The 26,317-nt window shown below is 45.0% G+C and overlaps 1 protein-coding gene across 1 annotated transcript; it reads left to right on the top strand.

Annotated features, from left to right (window-relative positions):
* The first annotated feature begins 1,088 nt into the window (after positions 1–1,088).
* LOC119389532 (cactin) lies at positions 1,089–25,724 on the top strand. Its single transcript, XM_037656848.2, has 19 exons — positions 1,089–1,276; positions 1,759–1,983; positions 2,820–2,889; positions 3,621–3,674; positions 4,233–4,379; positions 5,325–5,396; positions 7,631–7,693; positions 10,202–10,256; positions 10,328–10,416; positions 12,923–13,073; positions 14,082–14,237; positions 16,646–16,755; positions 16,853–17,040; positions 17,526–17,691; positions 18,471–18,638; positions 21,844–21,927; positions 24,337–24,387; positions 24,922–24,984; positions 25,538–25,724. The coding sequence occupies exons 1-19, from the start codon at positions 1,173–1,175 to the stop codon at positions 25,661–25,663; spliced, it is 2,142 nt and encodes a 713-aa protein (XP_037512776.1). The 5' UTR covers positions 1,089–1,172; the 3' UTR covers positions 25,664–25,724.
* Positions 25,725–26,317: the final 593 nt, after the last annotated feature.

The raw sequence follows: 26,317 nt of genomic DNA, 5'->3' as shown, positions 1-26,317 counted from the left end.
ATTTACCGTCGTAGTTCTTGAACTGACGCTTATAAAACACCCAAAAAATAAATAATCGCGATATTATGACAAAAAAAAAGAACCTGCCAATGGCGGCCGGTGCGCACCGGCAACCGGCCCGCCATCTGAAAAACCGGCCTGGCCGGTCTAAAACCGGACAGGTGGCAACTTTATAATAAAATTACTTTTACTTATAATGCAGCTCTGCAAAGTTGAAACAAACACAATGACGAAAACTGCGCAGATGAAGCTTCAACTTTCCAGCTTTGCTTTACAAAAACAAGCATGATATTTCAAATAGCCTCAATGCAAGCCTAAACCAGTGATTATAAGGCCCGAATTATCACATAATAATTACAACATTCTAGTGTTATCAAAAATATGGGTATTTTAACATCAGAGAAAAGGATAGGATTTGTTCGGTTGCCCGGAAGAACGACTGGTCTAGGTAGTTGTTTCAAGCGCGCATGGATGTTCGAAATGAAAGCAGCGACGATATCTGTTCTGTAAGTTACAAGGACTTGCCGATCTTGCGTCATGGGCGGTGACGTTTGAAACAAAATGACTGAACCAACGTACTGTTATTAATATTTAATTCTGCATCTCCAGTTCACCTGCATCTTTTCTTTTCTTTTTATGAAATCGAAACAGCATACGTAAGTCAAAGCAACATTTGGGAGCCTACGATTGCGCCGCTCAGTCGCTCCCTGTCTCGAGCGTTGTTTCAAAACAGATGCCACAAAGAGCGCAACTAGAAGATTTTAGCACTTCAGATAAAGCACACAACGTGGTGTAGCTGCACATGTGTATAAATGTGCATTTGTGCAAAGTGTTGCCTCAAAATGCGCGCCGTCGCGACGCCTGAATCAACGGAAACTGTGGACCGAAACTACCGAAACTGCTGCTTCAGTGCCGCCATCTCGTGGCATGCTCATAAAGTGCTGCACACAAGCGACACAAGTAAAATATGTAATATGTATTGCTAATAAAAGCAATGTTATAACATTTTATGTATTATGGGATAATAATTGAATGTTTATTTTTTACAAGAACGCTCAAGTTAAAGTATCATCATCGTCAAGTTATTACGCTTCTCAACAATATGGCTGCCTCCTCTCGATGTGGAAACGTATGAGCATCAGTTGAAACTAGTACACTGTAGTTGAAACGCAATGGAAACTTCAAGACATAAATCTTCCGAAAGATCAAAGCACAAACACCGGTCACGATCGAGTTCTCGATCGAGGCATCGGAGTCAACACAAGAAAGAGAAACAGTAAGTATATTCATGCTTATTCTCTTTGATCGTTAGTAATGTGCCGCACAATCGGGTCAGTGTCACTGATGTTTACAAATACATCGAGCGAGTTACACTGAACCTCCGATAGAAGTGTAACGAGAGACGAAATGCGAGAACGCGTTAACGGTTCCTTGTCATAAAGCGTTGTCGGACCGGTAACCGCGGCTTTGTTTCCCAGCAACGGGAATGTCTGAAAAATCGTAACGCGTCGTGTGTGTCCGCTGCGCACTTCCTAATTTCTTTAAACACTGTTTATAACTGTGCATGTCGCGATGCAACTGCGTTTATCACAGCAGTGCTGGTTACTGTAATCGGCGCGGAAATATCAGCAGTGTCTCTGACTTTCGCGCAACTTTTTGAACTTGGGCAGTGCTTTCGCATCGGTAGTTCTGTGCATTGACAAACGTAAAGATCGATTAACGTTGCGTCGCGTTATCTTTCGTCGTTTTCGAAACCAGCCGGTCACCTACCCCGCCTAAAAAAACGAAGGACAAGAGGCGCGCACGGCGCAGCCGGAGTGACGAGCGTCGAAGTCGTAAACACAAGGATCGGCGTCGTTCTTCAAGCGGGAGCAGTACGTCGAGCCTGTCGAGCAGCAGAGAGGACAAGTCCAGGAAGAGCACAGTCATGCCTCTCATCGAGGAACTAGAGAAGGAGCGGCAACGCCTCAAGATTGAAAAAAGGTAACTATTCTCCACCTGCACAGATTGTGCTAGTAGCATGATCACTGACGGCAGCTCCGTCATTCGAAATCGCATAGGCACATCCATGTCCTGTACTTTGTACGCCTGATTTAAAAAAGAAAGAAAGAGTGTTGTCAGCGAACGTCACGACTCAAACTAAAGGAAACACGTGTTTTGGGTTACATGTGGGGTTCTTGCACTCACTGAGATAGTCCGCGAAGACGCCTGTATAACATAACATTTTTTGTTGGGTTTCTCCACAAGCTTCTTCACATCTCAACACTTAATTTTATGACGTGACCTTTTCATGCAGTACCACAGTTACTGAAGTGAAACTGAAACTGTTTTCGAAAGCTCCTTAGTTACTGAAACAACAGCACTTGACATCATCCACAAGAAGCGCAAACATTGTTCACGGCTGTCATCATATTTCCAGTTGCAAATTCATGTGTTCGCGACATTTTGTATGTACATAAGCAGCTGTCGAAATGTATGTACAGTTATTCTCTCATTGGTCACAGTCTCTTTTTACTCTCAGCTGGTGTTTGCCTTGTGCGTGCACACAGAATTTGAATTAATCCGAAAAATTGTGTTATGAAGAAAAAGTTCACTTGTGCAGCGGCATCTACCCGCTTGAATTGAACAGAGTGCATATATTCCATGCACTTCATATACACTTCACGTATATGAAATGGTGAAGTATTGAATAAATATCATTAACAAGATTGTTATTGAAATTGAGCGCAGTTTCAGAGATGTATGAGTTTTCTTTTTTGTCACACAGCGCAGAAAATCTGCAAAATATTTCTCACTGTATCTTATTTTGCATGCTCCAGGAAAGCTAAGGAGGCCATGAAAGCAACTGAAACACCTGAACAGAAGCGCTTGCGCCGGCTTGCTAAAAAGGTATGTTTTTCTCTGAACTGTTGCCGTTTTCTGGCATGCAAACACTGGTGCATCCATCTGTATATCTTCATAAAGCAACCTGCTGGGGTAGCTGAGCAGTTAAGGTGTCACGCTTCTAAGCTTGAAGACGTGGGTTCGAATCTCAGTCACGGCGGCCTTCTTCCAATGAGGGTGAAGTGTAAGAACTGCATCTTTGCTGCAGCAGTAGGACGTCATCTCATTTGTTGTCTTTGAAGCATATTATGTGATGTTTGAAATTCTGGAAACAGACTTTCTGTTGCTCCAGGCTTGCTCTTATTGTTATGGCTAACCTCTAGCTGGTTTGGACTAGTACTTTTGTTGTGGCATAGTGATTACAACTTTCATACGATCGGTGGTCTGTTAGAATAGCAGGACTGGCACAAATGGTTGTAATTCATAGCCAGTGGTGGGGGACAGTCGTGTGTTGTGATGAGACCAGCATATTTAGGGGTGTATGATAGTGCCAGCTAATTGGCGATAATGGTGATGATGATCAATAGTGCCCTGGTATTTCTCGCATTGTTGAGAGACATTCATGTGGTTGAAGCTTACTGCAGAGTAACTTAGCAGAGTGGGTAATTAGTGATTCATTAGTAAATGCAGCATCATTTGGTGAAATGCGGTAATATATGCAAATCTTGCAGTACAAACTTAGATTTAGCTGCTTGGAAGTCACTAATGACGGTTGTTTTCATAATCTTCTTTTCTAGGAGGCCAAAGAGCGCAAGCGAAAAGCAGAAATGGGCTGGGATGAAGAATACCTGGTAAGGGCTTCAAAATAATGTCGCAGACATTCAACAAAGCATCCTCCTTAATTTTTTCTAAAAGCCAAACCTGCTGTACTCAGTTCAGGTCAATTCAAACTACGGGTATCTCAGACGAAAGATATGTGGTTCATAAGGATTTGAATTTGTGTAATTAGACCATACGCAATTCACGTGCACTGTTTCCAAATCTGGGATTAAGAGCAACTGAGACGACATTTTTTACCTTGTGGGGGACCGGTTCTTCAGAATTTTTTGCCTGCTGGTTTTAGCCAGGTAGATACGTCTAGTACAAGTATACAGAAATAATTTCAGATCTGCAAAAGTGAAACACACTCCACCAGAGTCAATAGTGAATAAGGCATCCCAGAGGGCTGTTTCTAAAAACATTTGTGTTCACACTGGAAACAAGAGCACTAGAAGTGACATACGAAAACGATTGTTAAACTACAAAGGACTATAAACATTCTTTCATTGTACTGTTGGGCTTGGCAGAAAAGATAAAGAAAGTTGCTGGAGAAGTTTGACTGTTTAATACTGACTGGTTTTCTATTTCAGGGTTACACTAACACTGACAATCCCTTTGGTGATGCCAACCTGCTCAAATCGTTCAAGTGGGAGAAGAAGTACGAACGTGAGGGGCTCAAGAACGTCTCCGAGGAAGAGATTGAGCGCAGGAATCGGCTCAAACTGGAAGAGAACAGGGTGAGAGTTGTTGTGACGCATTACCAGAATGAATGGCAACTTATAGAGGGGTGAAAGCAAAAGAGAGAGCATTTTTTGCATGCTCACCTAATGTGCATATGTAGTTCATTTGTTTTTGCATACAGCAGAACCTGAAAGATAATGCTGTAACAAGTTATCAGATTTAACCAAATAAATTTAAAATATTTAGGGTCAATACTCAGCATGTAAGGCTTCATTACATTGCAATGCTCCCTCCTAGCTTTTTCCTTCCTCCATGCCAGGAATTGGACCTTCATCCACATGATTAGCTGTATAACGCTTCAGTTGCTGTGGGCAACAATGACAGTCATCGCCAGGCAACAATGAAATGTGGCAACATGAAATGACAAGCGATCATAATAAAAGATCAGATTGCCATATCAAAAAATCGATGATCGTCGACGAGCCCATGATCAAGAGAGCATGAATTATTGGCATACGGCACATACAAATACTCATGTAACCGGCACGCCTTCGATGGCTGCATTTGTGTACATTCGCTGGCACCGGGTATCAGTGCCGCCAGCGCCGCCACTGAAATATGTAACTCATAACAAACTTTGCTTGACAAATATAAAGGAACTGGTACTTGCATATGCTGGTTATCGGTGTGACATGTGCCTTACGCGTAAACCGAAATGTACTTAATGATGCTGGTCTCTGAGCATATGTAATCAACTGGATCTTTGTCATTACAAATCACTTGTAGTCTATGAACACAAAAGTATGTACTAATATAGGTACTAGTAGTTGTAGAAGGATTCAGTGATGTGGCTTGTACATTTGCATTTGGTCAAGTGCTTGATTCCTCTTCCATTCCACTTTGTGTTCTGTTTGCGTTTGTGTCGTAAAATGTGATTGTCTGAAAGTACCAGCTACTATAGCAGCCTGTGTCACATCTTCTGTGGATGCTTGTACATGCAGCGAGAGCTGGAGAAAGTGAAGCAGAGGCGGCTGGAGCGGGAGAGGGAGCAGGAAGAGCGTGAGGAGGAAATGGTGAGTCTTGGGGAATGCTCCTCTTTATGCAGTGTGTTCGAGCCCACTTTCTAGCAAGGGCATCTGCTTCGGTTATGGCTAGTTGGATGGTTCAAAACTCACCAGGGATAATATCGCTCTAGGTACAAGTACACCAAATGTAATGCCACTAATATCTCGCAAGGTACAATGAGCTACAACCCTAGTAGCACACGATGTTGCCACAACATTGAAGCAACTTTCTCAATGTGGCGGCAACGTTGTGTCAACATTTGGTGCTACAGTGCAGTCCACTTATAACGATACCACATATAACGATATATCGGTTATAACGATGGGTCGAGTTATGTGTGTCATTTTATGCATTAAGTCTATGAGGAAAAAAACCATATATAACGATATGTTATTGGCCACATATCGGATATAACGATCGAAATTTGCCGTCTGGCCGGCATTTTCTGTGTATAATAATCGTTACATATGCGTTTCCAAGTTCCCCTGAAACGAACGATGCCGAGACGGGGCGAAACGTTCACCTACGCGAGTTCGTATCTGCCGCCATTTCCGCGCTGCGTGCGCCCGCCCGCGGAGCCCACGCCGAGTGCCATCGCGAGCTTGCGCAGCGCACCACAAGATGGCGCTAGCCGCTTCACGTTGTTAAAGTACATGTTGTGCCTCGCCGCTCGCGCGTGGCCCACAATCGCACCGAAAGGAGAGGAAGAAAAGAAAAAAAAAAGGCGAAAAGCAAGTTGGCGCGCCGCTCCGGCGTCCCAAAGAATTACGTCACCGACACCATCTTGAATAATTTGCTAGTTTAGCGGCCGCTTGAAAGGGGCGGTAACTGTCGATTACAGTGTTCTGTCGATGGAGATTCAAAGTTAAAGCAGCCAATGGCAGCCTGCCGGGCCCGCCTCCGTGCCGACAAAGCTGTGCGCCCCGCGCCGGCCGCGGAGGCGGCGCGCGCGCCGCGATGCTAGGTTTGAATTCCTCGAAAGTTCCGTTGTAGCACGAAGCGAGTGTTGAGCGCAGGCACCAGGCTGGCCGTGCAGGCACACTATGCTTGGCGGACAGCTGCAAGTCTCCCGTTGTGGTTGGCGGGTCATTGTTCGCTCTTGAGACTTATCGGAGTGGTCGTTATGTCAGCCGTGCTCCGCCGCCGCCGTACAGGAGCCCGTCCTAGTCGCCGGCCTTGATATGAAGTTTCGTGATGTTCCGTTACATGAACCGAGCTTTGGCCGGCGTGTGCAGTTTTTGTGGTGCTTGCGTGTTATGCGCTCTTGCCGCCGCGGTGGTTAACGCCACGCACCATTCGTACATCATGCAATGGCGCACGGATACTTCAAGACTCTTTAGACCATGTTGAGATTATTTAGGTGCGCCTAAAGCTTGACACTCTCGTTGGAGCTTCAAATAAAACTTTGTTTTTGACATCCTGCTTTCTAGAACATGTATTCTTTAGTGCAAGTGGTAAATTCGGGATCGGAGCTACAGAGATACGTCCGCGCTTTTTTTTTTTTGACGGCAGTCCAGATATAGCGATCACCGGTTATAACGATCATATTTTTCGTTTTTCTCGATATCGTTATAAGTGGACTGCACTGTACTAGAGAAGCATCTGTGGGCATGAAGACAGATTGATTGTCTTCTGGAGTGCTTGCTTTTAGGATAGGCTCCAGATATAGGTATTACTGGATCCTTTGGGATACTATTAGTTACGAAGGATTACTAGTTAGGAAGGTTACATTCTGGCATGGTCAGCTCAGGTTGAACTATGCCCTTGTGTGCTGTGTGTGTGCATTCTTGCACGCTGGTGCTGCAACACTTCTGCACTGCAACACACCACAGCAAGGTATCGAACGCACAACTGACTCCAGGTGCTTAACGTCCAGCAGGTTATGCAATCACACTGGGACGTGGGACAAAATTTGACAGCACCTACACCTGGTGCAGATGATGACAGGTTTACAGTCAACATGCAGAAATTGAACTTTCACCATGTTTTTTTTCCAGATAGTTATAAAAATTAGAATTATATTATCACTGCACAAGAGTGGACAGAATTCTCACAAGTAACTTGCTAGTAGCCGTTACATGACTAAATTTTTATTCCTACCGTATGGTGGTAGTATTACACTAAGCGGGTTATTTTGTTAGTGGATGAATGTGTTAGTGCCTTTGTTTTTGTTTTATGGTACTGTTTGAACTGTTATACTTTTGTAAAATGGTTAGGCTAATTGTTTTTTGCCCTTTTGCAGACACGCATTCAGAGAGACAAGGAGGCTGCTCAGTTTCAGGAGTGGGAGAAGCAAGAAGACAATGTGAGTTGCTTTTGTGTGATGTTAACATTGATAATTAAACGCAGCTGCAGAAAAAAAACACCACAATCACTGCATTCACTTTGCATTGTGTGCACTATATTTGCACCACGAGGTGACTCTCAGTGTGTCTCACATGAATGAACCCCTAGAGCCTTAATGGCTTTGTGCGGGCTAAAAGTGTAAATTAAGTGCCTTGCTTCAAAATTGCCCTGAAAGACTTTTTTTTTAATCTGAGAACCATTTTGGTAGCACGAAAATGCCTTCTGGAAATACATGCAGGGATTTTTAACAAAAACCTAGTAGTAGAGCAGATATTACAAGCTTTATGTTTCTCCTTCTCATCCGCCTTCAAGTTACTCTATTCTAGTGAGGTAGAACGGCACCCCGCTTGTGATATTGCATTTCATTCCTGTTGCACAGGTGCGCCTGTGCGCGAGCTGTTGACGCTCAGCTTCTCTCAGAAATGTGCTGTTCTGATAAACTTCAAAACTATGATATTTGGCTACTAGAATCTGTTTGGTTAACTAATGAAATAATAGAGACATTAACATTAAGATAGGAAGCAGCACAGTGATTCGGACATCCTTACTGAGACTTGATGTTTATCCACCAATGGCACCTCTCTATGGGAACATGCCAGCTTACATGAGTCAGAGTACAGCCACTGGCAAGGATGGCTGACTGGGCATGTTGGCGCAGCATATTTTGAAGTTTATGGTGTGGCAACAACAATGGACAGAGGGAAATAGATACACATACACATACACACCATGATAAATGGATGAGATTAATCATTGAAGTTAAGAGAATCATAGAAGCAGGCGATAAGTGTGTTAGCGTGGTATCCATTTCATTATCAGCAACAGAGTTGTTCAACTTGAATGTGACTGCACATTGATGATCTGTGGTAGCACGTGGTGTATATATACTGCAGTCTTTTCTGAATAACATTGTTGTGAGTGGCACTCTGTGTGTGTAGGAAAAAAGATGACTTCTAAGGCCTTGTTTTTTCTTTGTTAGACACAATATTAATGAGAACTAACAGACAGTAATACCAAGGAAAGTATAGGGGGAAAGTATAACACCCTCTATACTTTCCTTGGCATTGTCGGTTAGTTCTCATTAACTCTGTTTAACTCTGTGTGTGTGCATCTCGCTCTGTCCGTTGTCGTCGCCACGCCTTACACTTCAAAATACTAAGCCACTGGCAGCTGGCCTGCAACTCTCTGTGAAAGGACGGTGTTTCAACTCTGCTCTCTACTCCTGAGCTGCGTGCTGTGTGCACACCAACAAAATTTGGCTGAGATTTTTGTACCGCCATCTATCCGTGGAATCTGTCTTCTTACTTAGGCCAAGGAATGACTCGGGGCCCCGTTATGTTATAGTAGCATAATAGGAAAAATTATAATCCACCCCTTAATGGCATGAAGCAAAGAAACCCAGGTGTGTTTCTCAGAAAGAAAGCCTTGCAGTTAAAAATTTGTCTTGGTCCAGAGTTTTAACCCTGAACAAGTGCCTTTCCCGTGTGTTCACCCTGCTGTTTGAACAAACTAGGCGGCTCTAGCTTATCACAAAGCAAGAAAAGATTTATCAGCTATAGGGATGGGCGAATAGTGAATTTGAGGTTCGAAACGAATCCGAAGTGAATAGTGATTTGGTCGAATAATTTCGAATCGAATAGTTCGAATGGTATTTACTGCATATTATTAAGAAAAATGAGCATTTTTGTCATGACCCTTGCATAATATTTTTAAGGATTGGAACTAGATATTAGTGAATGTCACTTTTTTGGTTTGAAATGAAGTGGAAGCAGCGTTGAATAGTATCAAGATTTGAATAGCAGTAGGGTGCAAGTTATAAGTGGCGCAATACGTTACAATTTAAAAATTACAATACTTAGTGCATATAAGCCCATATAACACGCTTTTAAACTTAAAATCTGTACATTTAACCTTGAAGTGTGGCTTCGCGGCAGTGCAGATATCCCCTGGATGGGTTGTTTCACGGCACAGCAAACAGACGTTGCAGTGAAACCACGTTTACAGGGAGTTATGTGCTGTCAAATGTATACATATATTCGTTCATTTCGAATACTTTGAAATTTCGAATAATCTAAATTCGTATCGAAGCGAATTCGAATACTGTAATATTCGTTTGAATATTCGAAACTCCCGAATATTCGCCCATCCCTAGACTACCCAAAGCACTGGGACATTGTATTATATGGCATGAACTTTCCTGTACTTTGCATGCTTCCGCAGAACTGATTTGCCATGCTTTACCAAATGTGCTGATACTCAAATTGTCACCGACTCCAAATATCACCATTCTATCATTTGTCTCCCCATTTAAAACCATTAATTTGTACCCAGTAACCACAAAAATATTTAGCATTAATGTTTATTTCTGAGCATAGAAACCTGAAGATTTTTCAACCCTCCTGGTCACAATGCTAGAACAGTCACATGATGAATGCTGTGGTTCCTGACTTGTGCACTCTCCTTCCAGTTTCATTTGCAGCAAGCCATTCTCAGGTCCAAGATACGTATTGAGGATGGGAGAGGTGAGTGGCCTTTTAGAGGAGTTATCGTGATCATTGGTTACAACTGTGTCCCTTTGAACTGCCCCTGTCAGCCAAGCCCATCGATTTGCTGGCCCGCTACATCAGCGCCGAGGGAGAGGATTTTGGCGTGGAGATGCTTGAGCCTTATATCTACCTGAATGTGAGTTTTCTGCATTTTCGCTTCTCTCTCTACTATTTCCAAGGGTATGCATTGTGTGCCAACCGGTATTTTAAACTGCACTCAATGTAGTCACCAAAAGATTTTTATGATTTACTCAAGTCATTTGCACTTGCCTGCGGCACTGCTACCTACAGAGTCTGTTCGTAGAGTAATGAGACTGGGTCTGTTATAAATATTTTATTGATCCAATCAGTACATATTTAAATTCTTCAAAATGGTTTCCTTGGGGGCCGATACCCTAATAACAATGCAATTACCACACTGCAAAGGTCTCTGAAAGTCAGCAGCCGTGACCTCTTTCAGAGACTCCGTGACAGCCCGTTGGATGGCGGGAACGTTGTCGAAACAGTGACTTTTCTGGCTCCTCTTGAGCTTTGGGAACAAGACGAAGTCTGCTGGGCTTACATCAGGGCTTCAGCAGCCCTGATACAGCCCAGATGTGAACCCGGCAGACTTCTTCCTGTTCCCAAATCTGAAGAGACGCCAGAAAGGTCAACGTTTCGACTGTGTTCCCGCCATCCAATGAGCTGTCACAGAGTTTCAGAAAGAGGTCATGGCAGCTAACTTTCAGCGGGCCTTTGCAGCTAGGAATTGCATTGGAATAGGTGTAGTGATGCCCAAGGAAACTATTTTGAAGAACTTAAATAATATGTACCATTCGGATCAGTGAATTCTGTTTAGCAGACCCAGTCTCATTACTTTACGCACAGACCCTGTACTCTAGTGTAGTCAGTGTATAATGGCGAGCAGTATTTTGAATGCCGCTTAGGGTGTCTCTTAATGTTGCCCACTGACGAGCATGCAAAATGCCAGGAACGTGGCAGTCGCAAACAAAGTTGTTGCCATTCCCGTGCTGGCCATTCTCCTGTATTTTGTTATACTATATGGGTGGTTCATCAAGCTTCCGAGTGCCGCATGGCTGATACAAAAATAGCTTTGTCGAGCTCATACCACCGTAATTTGTTCCACTGACTCTTGACAAAGCAATCTTATTATGCCTAGGTTCTGGCTGTTTATAATGGCAAGTTGTCATTGCGGTTGGAAGCTCCTAGTGTCAGCTGATGACATTGTACAGTAGACTCTCATTTAACGGAACCTGAAGGGACCAGGAAAATGTGTTCCATTTAACAGGAGTTCCGTTTACTGAGAGAGGAGCAGGGCCGCAGAATTCAAGCATGAAACCGATCATACCACAGGCAGTTGTTCCATTTAAGCAGCAATTCCGTTTAAAAGATTTCCATTTACTGAGAGTCTACTGTATATGAAGCATTTGATTGTGTGCATGGGCTGTACTAATGGCCACACATGAGGGGAACTTTGCTGCTATAGGCCAAAGAGGTCTCAAACTCACCTCAGCTAGCAGGCCACAGTCACGAAATTTAGTCCCACAAGGGCCGGAACAGTGACGATGGTTCATAATAGGTCATGGTACTAGTGAAATAGGAGACAGGGACGAGATGAAGAAACACGAGACCACGCTGCGGGGTCCCGTGGTCCCGTATTTTTTCATCTCGTCCCCGTCTCCTATTTCGCTAGTACCATGACCTATTATTCTCATTACCAACTAGCCCAACTTTCCCCCTTGACGATGGGGGAAGCGGGGGAGAGGGGGCCCTGCTATAGGCAATGAGCCTGCCGTGTTCGAGACCCCTGCTATAGGCGATGAGCCTGCCTTGCAGCTAACAAGGCTACTTATGATGTTTGCACACACTTACTGGATGAATTTGTTTAAGGGGGTAGTGGACACCAATCTTTGAAGCTGAGTTTACTTTGCCATACGAATCTCCTATATACAGAGATGGCTCTGAACAAGGGTGAAGCTCAGAAAGTGCTGATAACATGTTTTATTTTGACATTAAACTTTAATTTTCGTGAGGCGCTCCTACTGACATCTTTACTAGCGTGGCTTCACACACGACAGTGTCAGTTCAGGTGACTTCACACACCAGTGTGGCTAGTTGGGATAACGTCAGGTACCAAAACATGCAAAATGGACATTTGTTTGTCACCAATAGAGCCACGTAGTAGAGCAGCAGTGGAACCGTCATGACATCTTGTGCGAGCACGTGACAAGAATCTCATACTGTGTGTGACGTCAGGGTACAGTAGGAACTGAAACATGTTGTAGTTGATTTTTCAAGGCACACTCACACTTACCAGTACATTTTCTAGGCTCTTGAGGGCTTGGCCTTTCATTTGATTGAAAAAAAAAAAACGACAACTGAAAATTTTTGTGTCAGTACCCATTTAAAGTTGGTGCATGGACACAGTGCTATTAAATGAACTTGCATAACACATCGAGGGGGTTTCTGTTTTCTGATCCTGTAACTCCGGTGTGTGTTAAATTAGAGGACACATTATAAAATTGATCTAATACTGTACAGTAGGTTTCCAAACGAAATCGTAATGCCGATTGCCTCCATTTATGGTGCTCAGGACTACTTCACTGATGACCCTTCCACTCTGCTTATTGTCTGTTTGACAGGGTCTGACCATGGAGGACTTGGAAGACCTGCAGGAGGACATCAAGGTGTACATGGAGCTGGAGAACAGCCGCAACCTCAGCTACTGGCGAGATGTCCAGATAATTGTCGAGGAAGAACTACGCAAGCTCCGACGTCTGGACGCCTCATCTGGTGATTGCCGAGAAAGGCCTTGTGCTTCCTCTTTCGACTTGCCCTTCACTTCGAAGCTGGCATTAGCTGCTGCTGTTGCAATGTGACACAACGTTAATATTGAATGTTCACTGTCTTTCCAAGCAGCTTTGCACACTATAGCGCAAATCTGTGTGATATCATATATAATGTGTGTAACGTCTAAGTTACAGCTAAGCTTTTGTGAACGAGAGAAAGGGAGTTTCTTTCGGGAGGCTCGTTTCTTTGTTAGGCAGAACCAAATGAATCCAACAGACAATTAGGCCAAGGAAAGCATAGGGGGACATTAATTGTTGTCATTCGCTGTAGTGTAGTAATTTTGAAGTAAGTTGAAATGAACTAAAGTGGACAAAAAGTCACCCTTTTTGTTGGTGGGATTCAAACCCACAACATTCAAGTTACGTGCCAAGTAAAATTTCTGTAGTCAAGCTTCTGTATTGCATACAAACGCAGATAATAATATTAAGCAAATTCAAAATAGGCAGAAGTTCGGAGGAAGATGGAAGCTTGAAGGGATGAAAATTTCGTCGACACAGGGTGTCGCGACGTTTCGACAAGTGGACTTCTCTTTTTGTTGCAGCCTTGAACATCAGCTCTAGCGACACCCTGTGTTGACGAATTTTTCATCCATGTTTAGCAAATTGTGTGATATAACCGATCCACATAAAAAGGATATGATAAAGTAATCCTAAAAGCTTCCTTGCTGATAAGTGCATGTATAACAGATATATGCTGATAGCTAATATCGGATCGCAAAGGTATTTCATTTTACTTCATTCTAATCCTCTCCCAGATGGAAACGCGTGCTAGTTGGCTTGAATTCATTTTTGATCTAAATTCGCTCACCAAACGATGACAAAACGAAGTGCCGGCCCTTGTGCCTTCTTTGTTTTGTCGCCGTTTAGTGTGCACATTTAGACCTCCACCAGAAATGTAATCTCATCATTGACGTCCAGCCTAATCCTGATTACGCAATGTGTGTGCTAACAGTGGATGCCCTGGTCGGGGAACGGCGAGAAGGCATCAACGCCGCGGTCAGCCAGGACGTGGTGGAAGTGTTCAAGGGCAAGACCCCTGGCCAGCTTCAGGCCTTATACCAGCAGATTGACCAGCGAATCCGTTCAAAGGAGGAAGGCCTGGATGTCCGTGAGTGTGCACACGTGCGCGAGAAAATTTAAGAAGATCATTCAAATTCATAAACACTGAAGCGATACATTAAATCAGTTTGGAGAGCTATAAAGTCCCGTGTGCTTCGTTTGTGTAACGTGTCCTTCGCGCTTGAAAATATGAAGAGCTATAGACCAGATTTTTCTTAGCCTTTTAGCGTTAGTGTCAGCCGCGCCGCTACTCTCGACACCAGGCGCCACCTAGTGGTGCAGACGACAGCCGGGGTTGCTGATGGCGGGAGGTAATGGTCATGCTTCCATCGCGTGTTCACTTGTGTCAGTGCTTTCCGAGCTGTTAGAAAGTAACGGTCTCAGCTGCTTGCTTGCCCCATACTCAGAACGGCAGTGCAACGTATAAGAATTCGTCCAGGTGGCACTGTACCGTTGTTGGGTGCCCGAACAACCAGCGAAAAAGGAAGCGGCTGATGCAACAGACCTGCGACGTTCACGGGAATACGAGCGGCTTGTGTTTGGGCAGCATGTATTTTAGAGGGTTTCAAGGCCCTTGATTGCAATAAGTAATAAGTGAGCTGGTGCTCTTGCATAGGAGGCCACATTTTCTACCCACTCAAACGGCTGTGCTGCAAGTGCATGCGATAAAACACGACCACCTGCTGGGTGAAAAAAATAAACTGAATTATTAAAACGGGAACGACGAATTTTGAAGTGAGAAAGACAGTCTCCATGCACCTCACCACATATTTTCTCAAACTGCGAAGCCAAGTAACAGATGTTTCTCAATTTTGCCTGAAAACATACAGGCGCCGCTGCAGCTGCAGACTGGAGGCAAGCTTCAGTTATTAACATGAACGGAAATTTCAACACGTGGGTGTAAGCTTGTTGCCAAAATCTAGAATGTGGCTAGCTTGGCTATACATTTGTTCAAAAAGGCACAGGTAAACCTCAATGTAACAAACTGTTTCACATTTTACAACTTCATACCTACAGAACATATGTATCTCGAACCTCACAGCTGTGAGGTGTGTCTACCTGTGTTTTCATAACAACAAAGTTTTACTGTGAGAGTAAAGAAAGGCCGAGGCTATAAATCCTGATTCAGCTCAATAGCGATTGAAAGCGCCCATGTGACAGGGATCTCGCGATTGCAGATTAAGTACATCCTGACCGAGGCATGTCACGATAGAAAGTGCACACGTGTGCTCCGCTGTTTCAGGGTAGAACTTAATTAATATTGGACTCAAATGTAATCTTCGTCGGTTTTGGTCGTGATACAAAGCACCTGTGCGACGGGGTGTTTTTTGCAGACTGCTCTTTAACAACACAGAGGATTGGGGCCGGCATGCGTGCTGCGTCTAGCTTTGCTGCAAGAGGCTTCGGACACTATGCCAGGCCATGCTTTCGCAGTAATCTCGCTTAGAAACCGCACGTATTCTCAGCTACAGCGATCTGCGTTAAAAACTGACATAATTAGCTAATTCAACTCATCCCATTGAATTTTGCGAGAGAACACAAAACAGCCATCATTCAGCACAAAGTTGGACAGTAGCGCGGCACTAAAATATCTATCACTGCTGCCTTTCAGAAAAAAAAAAAAAAAGAAGATACAGCTTACTAGGTTTCATCTGGCCATTAGCATACGCAAATGCATAAATGCATAACTTTAAAGTATTTCTTGATATCATACAGTTCTAAAAGAAAAAAGGAAAGAATAGATACACGGTGTTGCAACTATTCAAACCTTTGTGTCCATGTTGCTGAACGTTCTCGCGATCTTTGACAAGCTCCCTGGCACAATTCCACTGTTTCGAAAATGTGTAGTCACATGAAAGAACATGCGCGTTCCGACATTCAGAGAAGACTGAGCGGCTGCAGTGCTTGCGAATCTGCCATCACCCGCTACTGAGAGCCACAAACGTGATGCAACGTGTTGTGCGCCAGCACGTTTCAGCAGCCCCCAAGCAAATGCTCGCACCGCGGCGCCTCAGTCGGCCAAACATGGCAGCCGCCTACAAGTGCGGGAAATTCTGGTCTATACTGTCCTATAGAAACTTGCTTCTCCATTAATTTCACAATGATAGGTTGATTATACTAAAAGAGAAAACTCAGGTCGAAGTTATGTTTCTTTAATTTCGTGCCAAAGCACCAGCACTGTGATGTCTGTGTGACGTCAAATTCAAAATATTTCGTATCAGGGCCATTATGGGTCAGTGATAGTTATTGATAAGCTTTGAACCAGCTATAGTTGTTGACCAGCTTTGATAATAAAAAGGCACAGATTTATTTATTTATAGACAGTATGCTAAAAGTGCTGGTATATACTTGTGTCAGTGAGTGCAAATGTACGTTATCAGCTTTTGAGAAGTTGGTTTAAGTGTCCCCTAGCTGCATAAGTTGCCGACTACTGTAGTTATGCTTGAACCATTCCAGCCTACTGGGAAACGCTTCTGTCCCGTCTAAAGGCCTACATGGCACGAGCGCGGCTACGTGAACGCCACCAAGAGAACCTGAGGCGCAAACTGTTCCAGCTTAAACAGGAGGTGAGGACATGCCAGCAGCCCGCAGAAGTTACGTTCGTGCTAGAGTAAGCCGGGTGTTTTGAGGACCGAGGTAACCGTGCGACATTTGTGGTTGCAGCAAGGAGTGGAAAGTGAGCCGCTCTTCCCATGCGTCAAGGCTGAGCCAGAGGAAGCCAAGACGGAACCTGCCACTGAGCCGCAGCCCAGCACATCTATGCAAGATGGCAGCACATCGGTGAAGGAAGCAGAGCAGGAAGATTCTGCAGATGCCGACGAAGAGCAGCCTGCAGAGGAGCCTGTGCCTGAGTAAGGCATTTCCACTGATTGTCCACAACCACACAAAACACTATTATATATGCCACCCGTCGAGGTAGCTTAGCATGTGGGGTGTCGCGCTGCGAAGCTCGAGGGCATGGGTTCGATTCCCATCCACGGCGGCCGCATTTCGGTGGAGGCGAAATGCAAAGATCCACCCGTGTACTTAGATTTAGATGCACGTTAAAGAACCCCAGGTGGTTGAAATTTCCGGAGGCTCCCAGTACGGCGTCTCTCATAATCATGTCATGGTTTTGGGACGTAAAACCCCAGCAATTAAATTAATTATTATTACTATTATTTGCCTGCTTTAATGGAACAGTTGACTTCTCTTAAGTCCACCTCTGTGGGACTGAAAATTGATCAAATTATCCAGCTTGTTGAATTGAAAGGGCCAGCAGAAGGGCACTAACACACCATTACTTCACATGCCACTATTTACCAGATTCTGCTTTAATGTGGCTGTCTCCCAACAGGGACCCATTGGTTAAATGTGAAGAAGAGTATCGGGCGGGAGGCTACAGCCCTCGGCTTATTCAGCCAGACGAAGTCGAGCCAGGCACGCTGCTGGTCGATGGGGATGAGGATGAGCAACGCCTGGAGTTTTCCCGACAGCAGCTGCTGGGCACCGGGCGCATCCAGGTAAGCGAGTGGTTCTCAACTAGGCATCTTTTGGGAAGGCACTGCCATGACTCAAATTGGCCAACAGCTTTGCTTGTTCAGCACAGAGCTGGCAGGCCAACGTATGCTGATCCTCTGCGATTACTCCAGTTGTACGATTTTATATTAATGATTGTGCAAGGTGCATTAAAAATACGGTAGCATTGTCATGTGCCATGCAATCAGCACAGCTTGAAGTTGCTGATTATTCATTAGATTTAACTGGATGCCCTTTGCTGGCCTTTTGAGGGAGTTTGGTTTTGTTTTCCTAGAACCAATTGCAAATTTTCTTTCACTGATATTGGTGCTTATGCTTAAAACAAATAAAAGTCACAGGGTCCCTGATGCATTTGCCTCACATGACTCAAAGGCGAAAGCCATCTTCTCTTTATTCTCAGTTGATTGTATTGATCCCCCGCCTCCAATGCTTTTGCACCTAGTGTGGTTTTGCACTGCCTCTGGGATTGGCCCACCTATGGCCAAGCGATGTTATGTGATGATGTCACTGTGACGTCATAATGATGTCGCAAATTTTGGCGTTCTGTGATGTTATGATGACGTCATCACATGATGATGATTTTTTGCATCACTCGTGTCGACACCAACACGAACGGTCACTTTTCGAATTTCATGAGGCATCTGAGGCTTTTGCCTAATATAAAGTAAATCGGAAGTGTGCGTGCGTGCTTGTAGGTCGGTTGTGAGTAGCAGAACCGCACTATCACACTAACGTCCTTACATTATTACATTATGTCTTGCAGAATCTGGGTGGGACGGAGGCTGAGCAAGCGTTTGAGCAAGAGGCTCGCCGAGGCATGAATCCAGATGAGGCCTCGTTCAGCGTCGAGTCCCCTCTCCAGGACAAAACCTACCTCTGGTCAGACAAGTACCGGCCACGGAAGCCTCGCTACTTCAACCGCGTTCACACGGTGAGTGTGCTACTGCCTGTCCATGTCGAGTGCAACGGCTCTTGATCATCTGCTGCGCCAAAGCATGTTGCAAGCCTCACACAGCTTGTGTAGAAGGCAGTGTATAGAATGGTGCAGAAGGCGTTTGTGCAAAAAATTCAGTATCTGTCACAACATGCCTCATAGCTTTTCTGTAACCATATTGAGAAATCAACTTTCTGCTGGTTGCACCAGGCAATTTGCATGCCTCATAGCTTTCCTGTAACTGTATTGAAAAATCGACTTTCTGTTGGCTGCACCAGAACAGACGAATGTTGAAAGCTTCTAGCACTATGGAAAATCTTGTCAATAAACATCACGTGGTGGCATCACACCATGTTGTGATCTCCAACTTACGCTGCCAAGACAGTAGTACAGTAAACCCTCGTTATAACGAAGTCAACGGGACGGCAAAAAATTTCGATATAAGCGGTAATTCGATATACGCGACTGCCCCATAAAAGCTCGGCAAGTACAGCTAAATTAGCCATGACAACTTCGCAGAAGTGGTATTCATTGAAACAAACCTTTATTCACGCACAAAGAAGTCAGTCAGCTGGCTTTGTCGGGTGCTTCGGCTGGGCGCGAGGAGTGCCCGCTCCAGTTTGTTCAGGCAAATTATGAGGTCGTGGTCGCCGCCCGCGCACTCCACTCTATTTCGCAACAGACGGAGGATCTCCTGCGTTTGTTCCACTGTTGGTATTTCGCGAGGCTGTTCGTCTAGCGGCTCTTCTTCCTCATCAGGGCCTCCAAGCAAGTCGACTATTTCGGCATCCGTAGCTGGGGCAACGACGGGTACATCTGCGTCAGCCATCGCAAATGATTCAAAGTTGCCTTCCAGATCTCCGCCAACGATGCTGTTCACAGCTTCGTAGAGATCGTCGCAGTCCTCGCAGTCGTCATTGGTGTCTTCTGCATGCGACCGGGAAAATCCGGCATGTGCAAAGCAGTTTGCAATCTTTGCAGGTGCCAGTTCTTTCCATGAATGGCATAGTAAATGCACTGCTCCAAGTAAGTCGATGCTCCCTTGTTGGCATCGTACGCAACGAGCATCCGTTGTAAAAGACTCTTCCGGTATAACTTTCGTGTTGTCTCAATAATGCCTTGGTCCATGGGTTGCAATATCGCGGTCGTATTCGCTGGTAGAAATTCCAAAGTGATCGCTTGCAGATTTTCAATCTTGCCATGGCTAGGGCAATTGTCGATAACAAAAAGCACACGCCTTTGCTTTGCCCTAAACTTTCGATCGAGCAGGCGCACATACTCTTCGAAAACGGCTGCGGTCATCCAAGCTCGTCTGTTGCTTCTGTATATGCAATCTTTGGGTATCGTTGCGTTGCGGAAGCACCGGGGCTTTGCCGCCTTCCCTAGTATCAGCAAAGGAAGCTTGTCCTCCCCCGTCGCGTTAGCACCGAACAGCACTGTAACGCGTTCTTTGCTTTGTTTGCATCCTGATGAGGTTCCGCCCGGTGTAGTGTACGTGCGCTTTGGCAATATTTTGTAAAAGAATGCCGCCTCGTCCAAGTTGTAAATGTCTCTGTCTTCATACTGCTGAAGTAGGGCGCTCAGCCGATGCTTGCGCCATCCGTCCACGACGTCGCGGTCCACGGCTGCACTCTCACCAACGATCGATTTTGAAGACACGCCGTGCCGTCTCTTGAAACGTTCAAGCCAGCCGTTGCTGCACTTAAAATCTTGCTTGCCCATTTGGGCGGCTAGGGCTTCGGCTTTTGCGGTCAATGCAGGCCCATTTACAGGAAGGTTTGCACTTCTAGCGTTTTTCAGCCATTCGAGAAGCGCTCTTTCCACTTCAGGATACATAGAATCACGGTTGCGCTTTCGTTTGGCTGAGAAACTCTTCTCGAAGCCGTCCAGTACTGCATCCTTATTCTTCAGAACAGTTGATAATGTTGACGGCGGTATTCCGAATTGTCTTGCGATTTCAGACTTCTGCCGGCCTCCTTTTTCCACCTCACGTATCAGCTGAACTTTCTGCTCCAATGTCAGACACTTCCGTGCGGGCACCGGCGGTGTCATTTTCACTTGACGGTCACTAAAAGCACACACGATGCATACACACAACGCCACGGGTTCACACAGACCTCGCACAACACACGTGCACGAGTGCGTTCCAAACACGGATGGAAAAAACCCAGGGAGCACGCCAAGGCATTGGCTCTGTACTGGTCACGTGACACCACCGGCGTAGCCAGTGGCATAGCAGGGATGGCAGGGAGCAGCCAGCATGTTTACAAAGAGCGAGTGCCTCCGGCGGTCGCCTCCGTACCGGAGTAGGGCGCGGAGGAGGAGGGTAAGATCCGCGCCGCGGAGACCGGCGCCGCGGCCGTCTGCACTGGCGCGCTTTAGCCCGGCAACGCTAGCGCGAACATTGCTCGCTCAGCGCAGAAAAGGCCGCTTGGCGCGGGTCATGGACGAAAAAAGCGCGCAGGCACTTCGGCGGCCTGGGCGGTCGCTCGCCCGCTCTTAGCAGCGCCGTGAATACGCATCCGCAACTTGTTACTTCGCATTAAGCAGAGCAAGCTATCGACATGCTTCGAGTAATCCGGTCTAAAATACACGCATTTGGGTCGGGACTACGTGACACTTCGATAAAAGCGATAATTCGAATAAAGCGACTTCGTTGTAACGAGGGTTTACTGTACATAGTGTAAAAAAGAAAACATCAATGTTTTTGTGTCTTCACTGCTTCACGGCAAAGCACGAGCGTGACGAAGCTCTTGCAGTGGCATCACTAACAGACCCCTGGATGTCATCTGGCAACAGCAAAGGAAATAAAGAATCGTAATTGTAATTGTGCACATAGGTGTTCTCAGTGCTGCATTAATGTAGTGGTTTGAATTATCAAACAGTTTTTAACATCACAGCTTTCTCACTCCTCATCGAAGTAAAGGTAAAAAAGGTTACGATTTCATGTTCTTCTGTGAAAGCTGCATAATTTGACATGCAAGTCGTCAGCACTGGGGATAAATGTAATGTTTCTCTCACCGAGAGTTCGTCATCAAATCTTACATTGCCAAGAGGTCAGCAGTGTGTGGCAGTGTCTTGGCAACCGAGAGCACTTGTATGGACTGTTTTTGTCTGGACAGACACTTCGCATTTGCGCTGGTTTCTTTTTTTGGGGGGCATTGTCACTAATCTTAATGCCTTCTTACACCGTTGTTGCCAGGGCTTCGAGTGGAACAAGTACAATCAGACCCATTATGACATGGACAACCCACCTCCGAAGATAGTCCAGGGATACAAGTTCAATGTAAGATTGCATGCTGTCTTCTGGTTGTACCAAGTAGAGATTTGGGCGTGTGTATACTATGCTCCTTTTCATACATCACGTGCAGTGCTGTGGAAGCTTGCGAGACTTCTTGTAGTAGTACAGTCGAACACGGATATATCGAACTCGAAGGGGATCGCGAATTAGTTCGATATATGAAAAATTTGATATAAAAAAATACAGGCCCAGAGACTTTACCAGTGGCGGACGATCACCTACAATCGGCGCATTCAAGAATGACAACAAATTCCATACACACGATGCAACAGAATGTTTTATTTGCACGAAAAAAAATCACTTATCTTGGCCTGCTTCTTCGTCTTCGAAATGATGTTGAAGACGCTGGCCTCTATCTTATCGAGGCTGTCCAGGTGTGACAGCCCGGTTCACGCCATGTCGCCGCAAAAACGGCGGATCGAGCCGAACGCTGCCGCCACTTCAGCGGCGGAGTACGCGCGTGTAGCCGCCGCCTCGTCCAGACGATCTTCGTCGCCACTTGAGCTGTCGGCCTGGGCATCCTGGGTCCCTGCGACCGCAGCTACAATGTCCTCGTCAGCGAGGCTCACAACAGCCTGAACATTGCAGTCCGCTTCCTCAAAATCGTCCGCAGACACTTCGGGTGGAATGGCAGCCGGGAAGAGGGACGACAACTCGTGAAATGCGTCTATGCGTGTGTCGTCGCCATCTTCACTGGTTTCCACTAGTTCCGCCGTCACGAAGCCTGCCTTTCGGAAGCAGTTGGCCACTGTGTCCATCTTCACGTCTCGCCAGGCGCCCGTCACCATTTGAATGGCACCAAGCAGGTCAACCTTCAGCCCACCTTGAAGGACTTGATGATGCCCTGGTCGAGCAGTTGCAGCTTCGCTGTCGTGTTGGCCAGCAGAAACTTCAGTTTGATGTTTTTGAGCTCGCAGGGGAGCACGCACGCAAAAGAGGAATGCAGTGGTATGCAACAACTCACGGAAGTGAACTCCGCCAATAAAGTGCTCGCGATCAGTCGCGATGGCGGCGATGGCTACCCGGGCTCACGGGCTACTTGCGAGGGCAGCAGTGATGTACGAAAGGCGCGAGCTGTGGTTGGCTGAGCAAATACGAAAGGAGCGGGCTGTGGTTGGCTGATCAAAACTCACAAAACAGCAACACAAAAAAAAAGAAAGAAAAGGCGAAAGGAGGAGGCCGTCGACTCCTTCGTCCCTGCTCTCCGAGCCGACGGTAACGTGGAGAGTGTAGGAAAAGAGAGAAAAAAAAAAGAAAAAAAAAAGCCATTCCACAAGTGGGAGAACGCGCCCAGCAGGAGTACTGTCTGAGCCCTCTCGCCCTCATGTTTTTCTAGCGTTTCGGGTGTTGGCTGAGGTGCAGTGCGCGAAGGTCGCGGGGCTGAGCGAGTGCCGAAGCGCGCCTTCCAGCTCGCGCGGCGTTCGATACATCCGATGGTGGGTAAAAATACCGTTCGATATAGACGTGCGAATTTCTATACTTTTACAAAGGATTTTCAAGGAGATAATTTACGAGTTCGATATAGCCGAAAATTCGATATATGTGGGTTCGATATATCCGTGTTCGACTGTAGAGGCATTTGCACCGAAAAATACTTCAATGATTTTACCACCCGTAACGTGTTCTTTCTTTTTTTTCGTTTTTACACTGAGTAATAAATGAAGGTACTTTGTGCCTTAGAAGTAAACAAACCCCGTTATTTATACGGTTCTCAATAGGTTGTTCTGGATCGCTTATCATCTCTTTCGTTTTGTATCATAGCCTTCGTGATCAGTTCCGGTAGCTCGTAGCCGGAGCCAGTCACGGAGGCAACGTTTGCAACTACGAAATCCAAGCGTGAGACGCGCGGCTTTGCATAGTTTGCTGACTGAATGTCTTGCATAGCTTCCACAGCGTTGCACCTGATGTATGAAACAAAGTATAGCAATATGTAAAAACTTGCCCAGTAGTTCCCAAGCAACAGCAAAAAGAAAAGTAATGTAAACTACATATGTATTAAACGTCTCAAACAAGTAACGAAAAGCACACAATCGTGAAAGTAAGCACCCATTTTTCTAAAAATCAGATGTAATCAAATTTGTATTCATTGCAAATCTGATATGTTCGTCTTTCCTTTTCCTCTTCTTACTTTGCTTGTGCCTGTTTTTTTGCCCACAAGTTCTGCTGCAAAATCTGCATCCCAGAGTTGTTGAAGTCCTGCTGTGCAACATTGGCACTGCCTTGTCTTTGCTGTGATTTTTCTTTTGCTGTGCTTCTGTCAGTGTGTACTTACCCACCCATTGGTGAAGTACATTTATAATGTTCATTAGATATTTCTGCATCTAGCTTGCAATGCCACTTATGGAACCTGCCTTTGTGTCAACACTCTTGCATGCACACTGCCTTCTTTTACAGATTTTCTACCCTGACTTGATAGACAAGAACCAGACACCAGAATATTTTTTGGTAAGTGCTCTCCCAGGTGCAGTCACAAACCTAAAATCCGGTCTTTAGTTATTACAGTGGCTTTGAGGCAGTGTTGCCAGCAGCCTTTAATTATTGCATCTCTTCTGGTTTATCTGTCATTTTCTCATGCTGAGAGTATTTAACATCTGTTGCACTTAATGTTGGAGCTTAAATATTTAATCATTCTCAGATGTTTTTATAGTACCAAAGTCACACCTGACACAGAAATACCTTTGTTATAAGCATATGCCATTTTCCTGCACACTGATATCAGTGAGAGAGAGACCTGTCAGATTTAGCTTGTCATATCAAACAATTCATTACATTCATCTTCATCACACTGAAGTTCAGTTGTGTTTCTTACACAGCTGTTCTCTCAAAGCAAGCGACGTCACACGAAGAGCAACACACTGCCCTATCAGTTTCATGATCGAGTGTGCACGTAGTATAATCAAAAAGTAGTTATTAGTATTTCAGAGTTATCATTTTGGTGAGATGGTTACATAACCATGTCATCTGCATTGCCAATTTCAGACCCCTATCGAAGGCAACAAAGACTTCTCCATTCTACGGTTCCATGCAGGGCCCCCGTACGAGGCAAGCCAAATTTTGTTTCACCTGCCGGAACGCTCTTTCGAGAGAGCATAGCTTGCACGCATGTTCTTTTGTTCGGGACATCCAAAGATGCAGAGACAGCTGCAACATCCTGTTTACACCATAATAGCGCAGTGTAGGACCTTTTGTTGAAGCAGAACTCTTTGGAGTTAAGGAATCGCAAACATACAAAAGAAAAGATTTATCAGTCATCCTTCTGAAAATATAGGTCTTCAGTGCAAGGTTTTGTTTAGCTAGATTCAATGCACGAAGTGGTTGACATTGACAAGAAGGAGTTGTATGAATGTTGCGAACATTACTACATTCAAATGGCAAGAAAATTGTGGTTTACTTACTCTATCACTTTTAATCAGCACAATTCATTAGTGTTTCTCTCTGTATCTGTTACTTTTTGTCTGTTTGGATTTTTTTCTGCTCATGTTGTGCTACAATATGGTGTGTACATCCACTGTTTTTGGTAAAGGTACTAACTGTGTGACATTCAAAGTTTATGGCACTATCTAAATCTGACCGTTTCTTGTTTCGTCTTTTCCAGGACATAGCCTTCAAGATTGTCAACCGTGAATGGGAGTACTCGTACAAGCGTGGATTTCGTTGCCAATTCCACAATAACATATTTCAGTTGTGGTTTCATTTCAAGCGTTATCGTTACAGACGATGACAGGCCACCACATTGGGAACAGTTGCTTTTGTCTATAAGATTGTATGTATAAATGTATTATGACCAATCGCCTGTCTCTTGGTGACCATGCATGAGCACATGCATAAGCACAACTCTATGTCGAAAATGTTGAGAAGAGCTTTTGGTTGAAACAAGACAGGGATAGTAGTTCACAGATTGGTTGCCACGTGCCGCTGAAATATCATGGAACTAAAGTCATGCTGGAGACAAGAAAACAACTTACTGTTACCATTTGAGATTAAACTTGTCCCGCTGTGTTGTAAGAAGCTGGAAATCAAGTCTGCTAACCACCACAGCGCAAGTTGCTTTCAGAATTTAGTGTGGGGTTTGCAGCACACACGATACTGTGAAAGAGTTTGGTGGTATACATATATACGGTGTTTAAGAAGCAACAGTAGGCACTACACTTCTATGGCATAGCTTTTACGTGTAACTCTGAAGCTCGTGATGTAAAATTGTGATATATATGCGGTGCAGCACATGACTGAAAGTTACATTGTGAAACAATAGGGAAACATGGCTACCATAGGAGACGGAGTGAATATTTAGTTATGAAAAGTTGTGTGTTTTAACCAGATGGCCCAAGGAGTAGGAGTTGCAGATGTATTTAGAGATAAACCAGTAGCAATCTGC

This window comes from Rhipicephalus sanguineus, chromosome 4 (genome assembly GCF_013339695.2).
Source record: "Rhipicephalus sanguineus isolate Rsan-2018 chromosome 4, BIME_Rsan_1.4, whole genome shotgun sequence".
NCBI lineage: Eukaryota > Metazoa > Arthropoda > Arachnida > Ixodida > Ixodidae > Rhipicephalus > Rhipicephalus sanguineus.
This window is presented reverse-complemented; position numbering and strand designations above follow the sequence as displayed.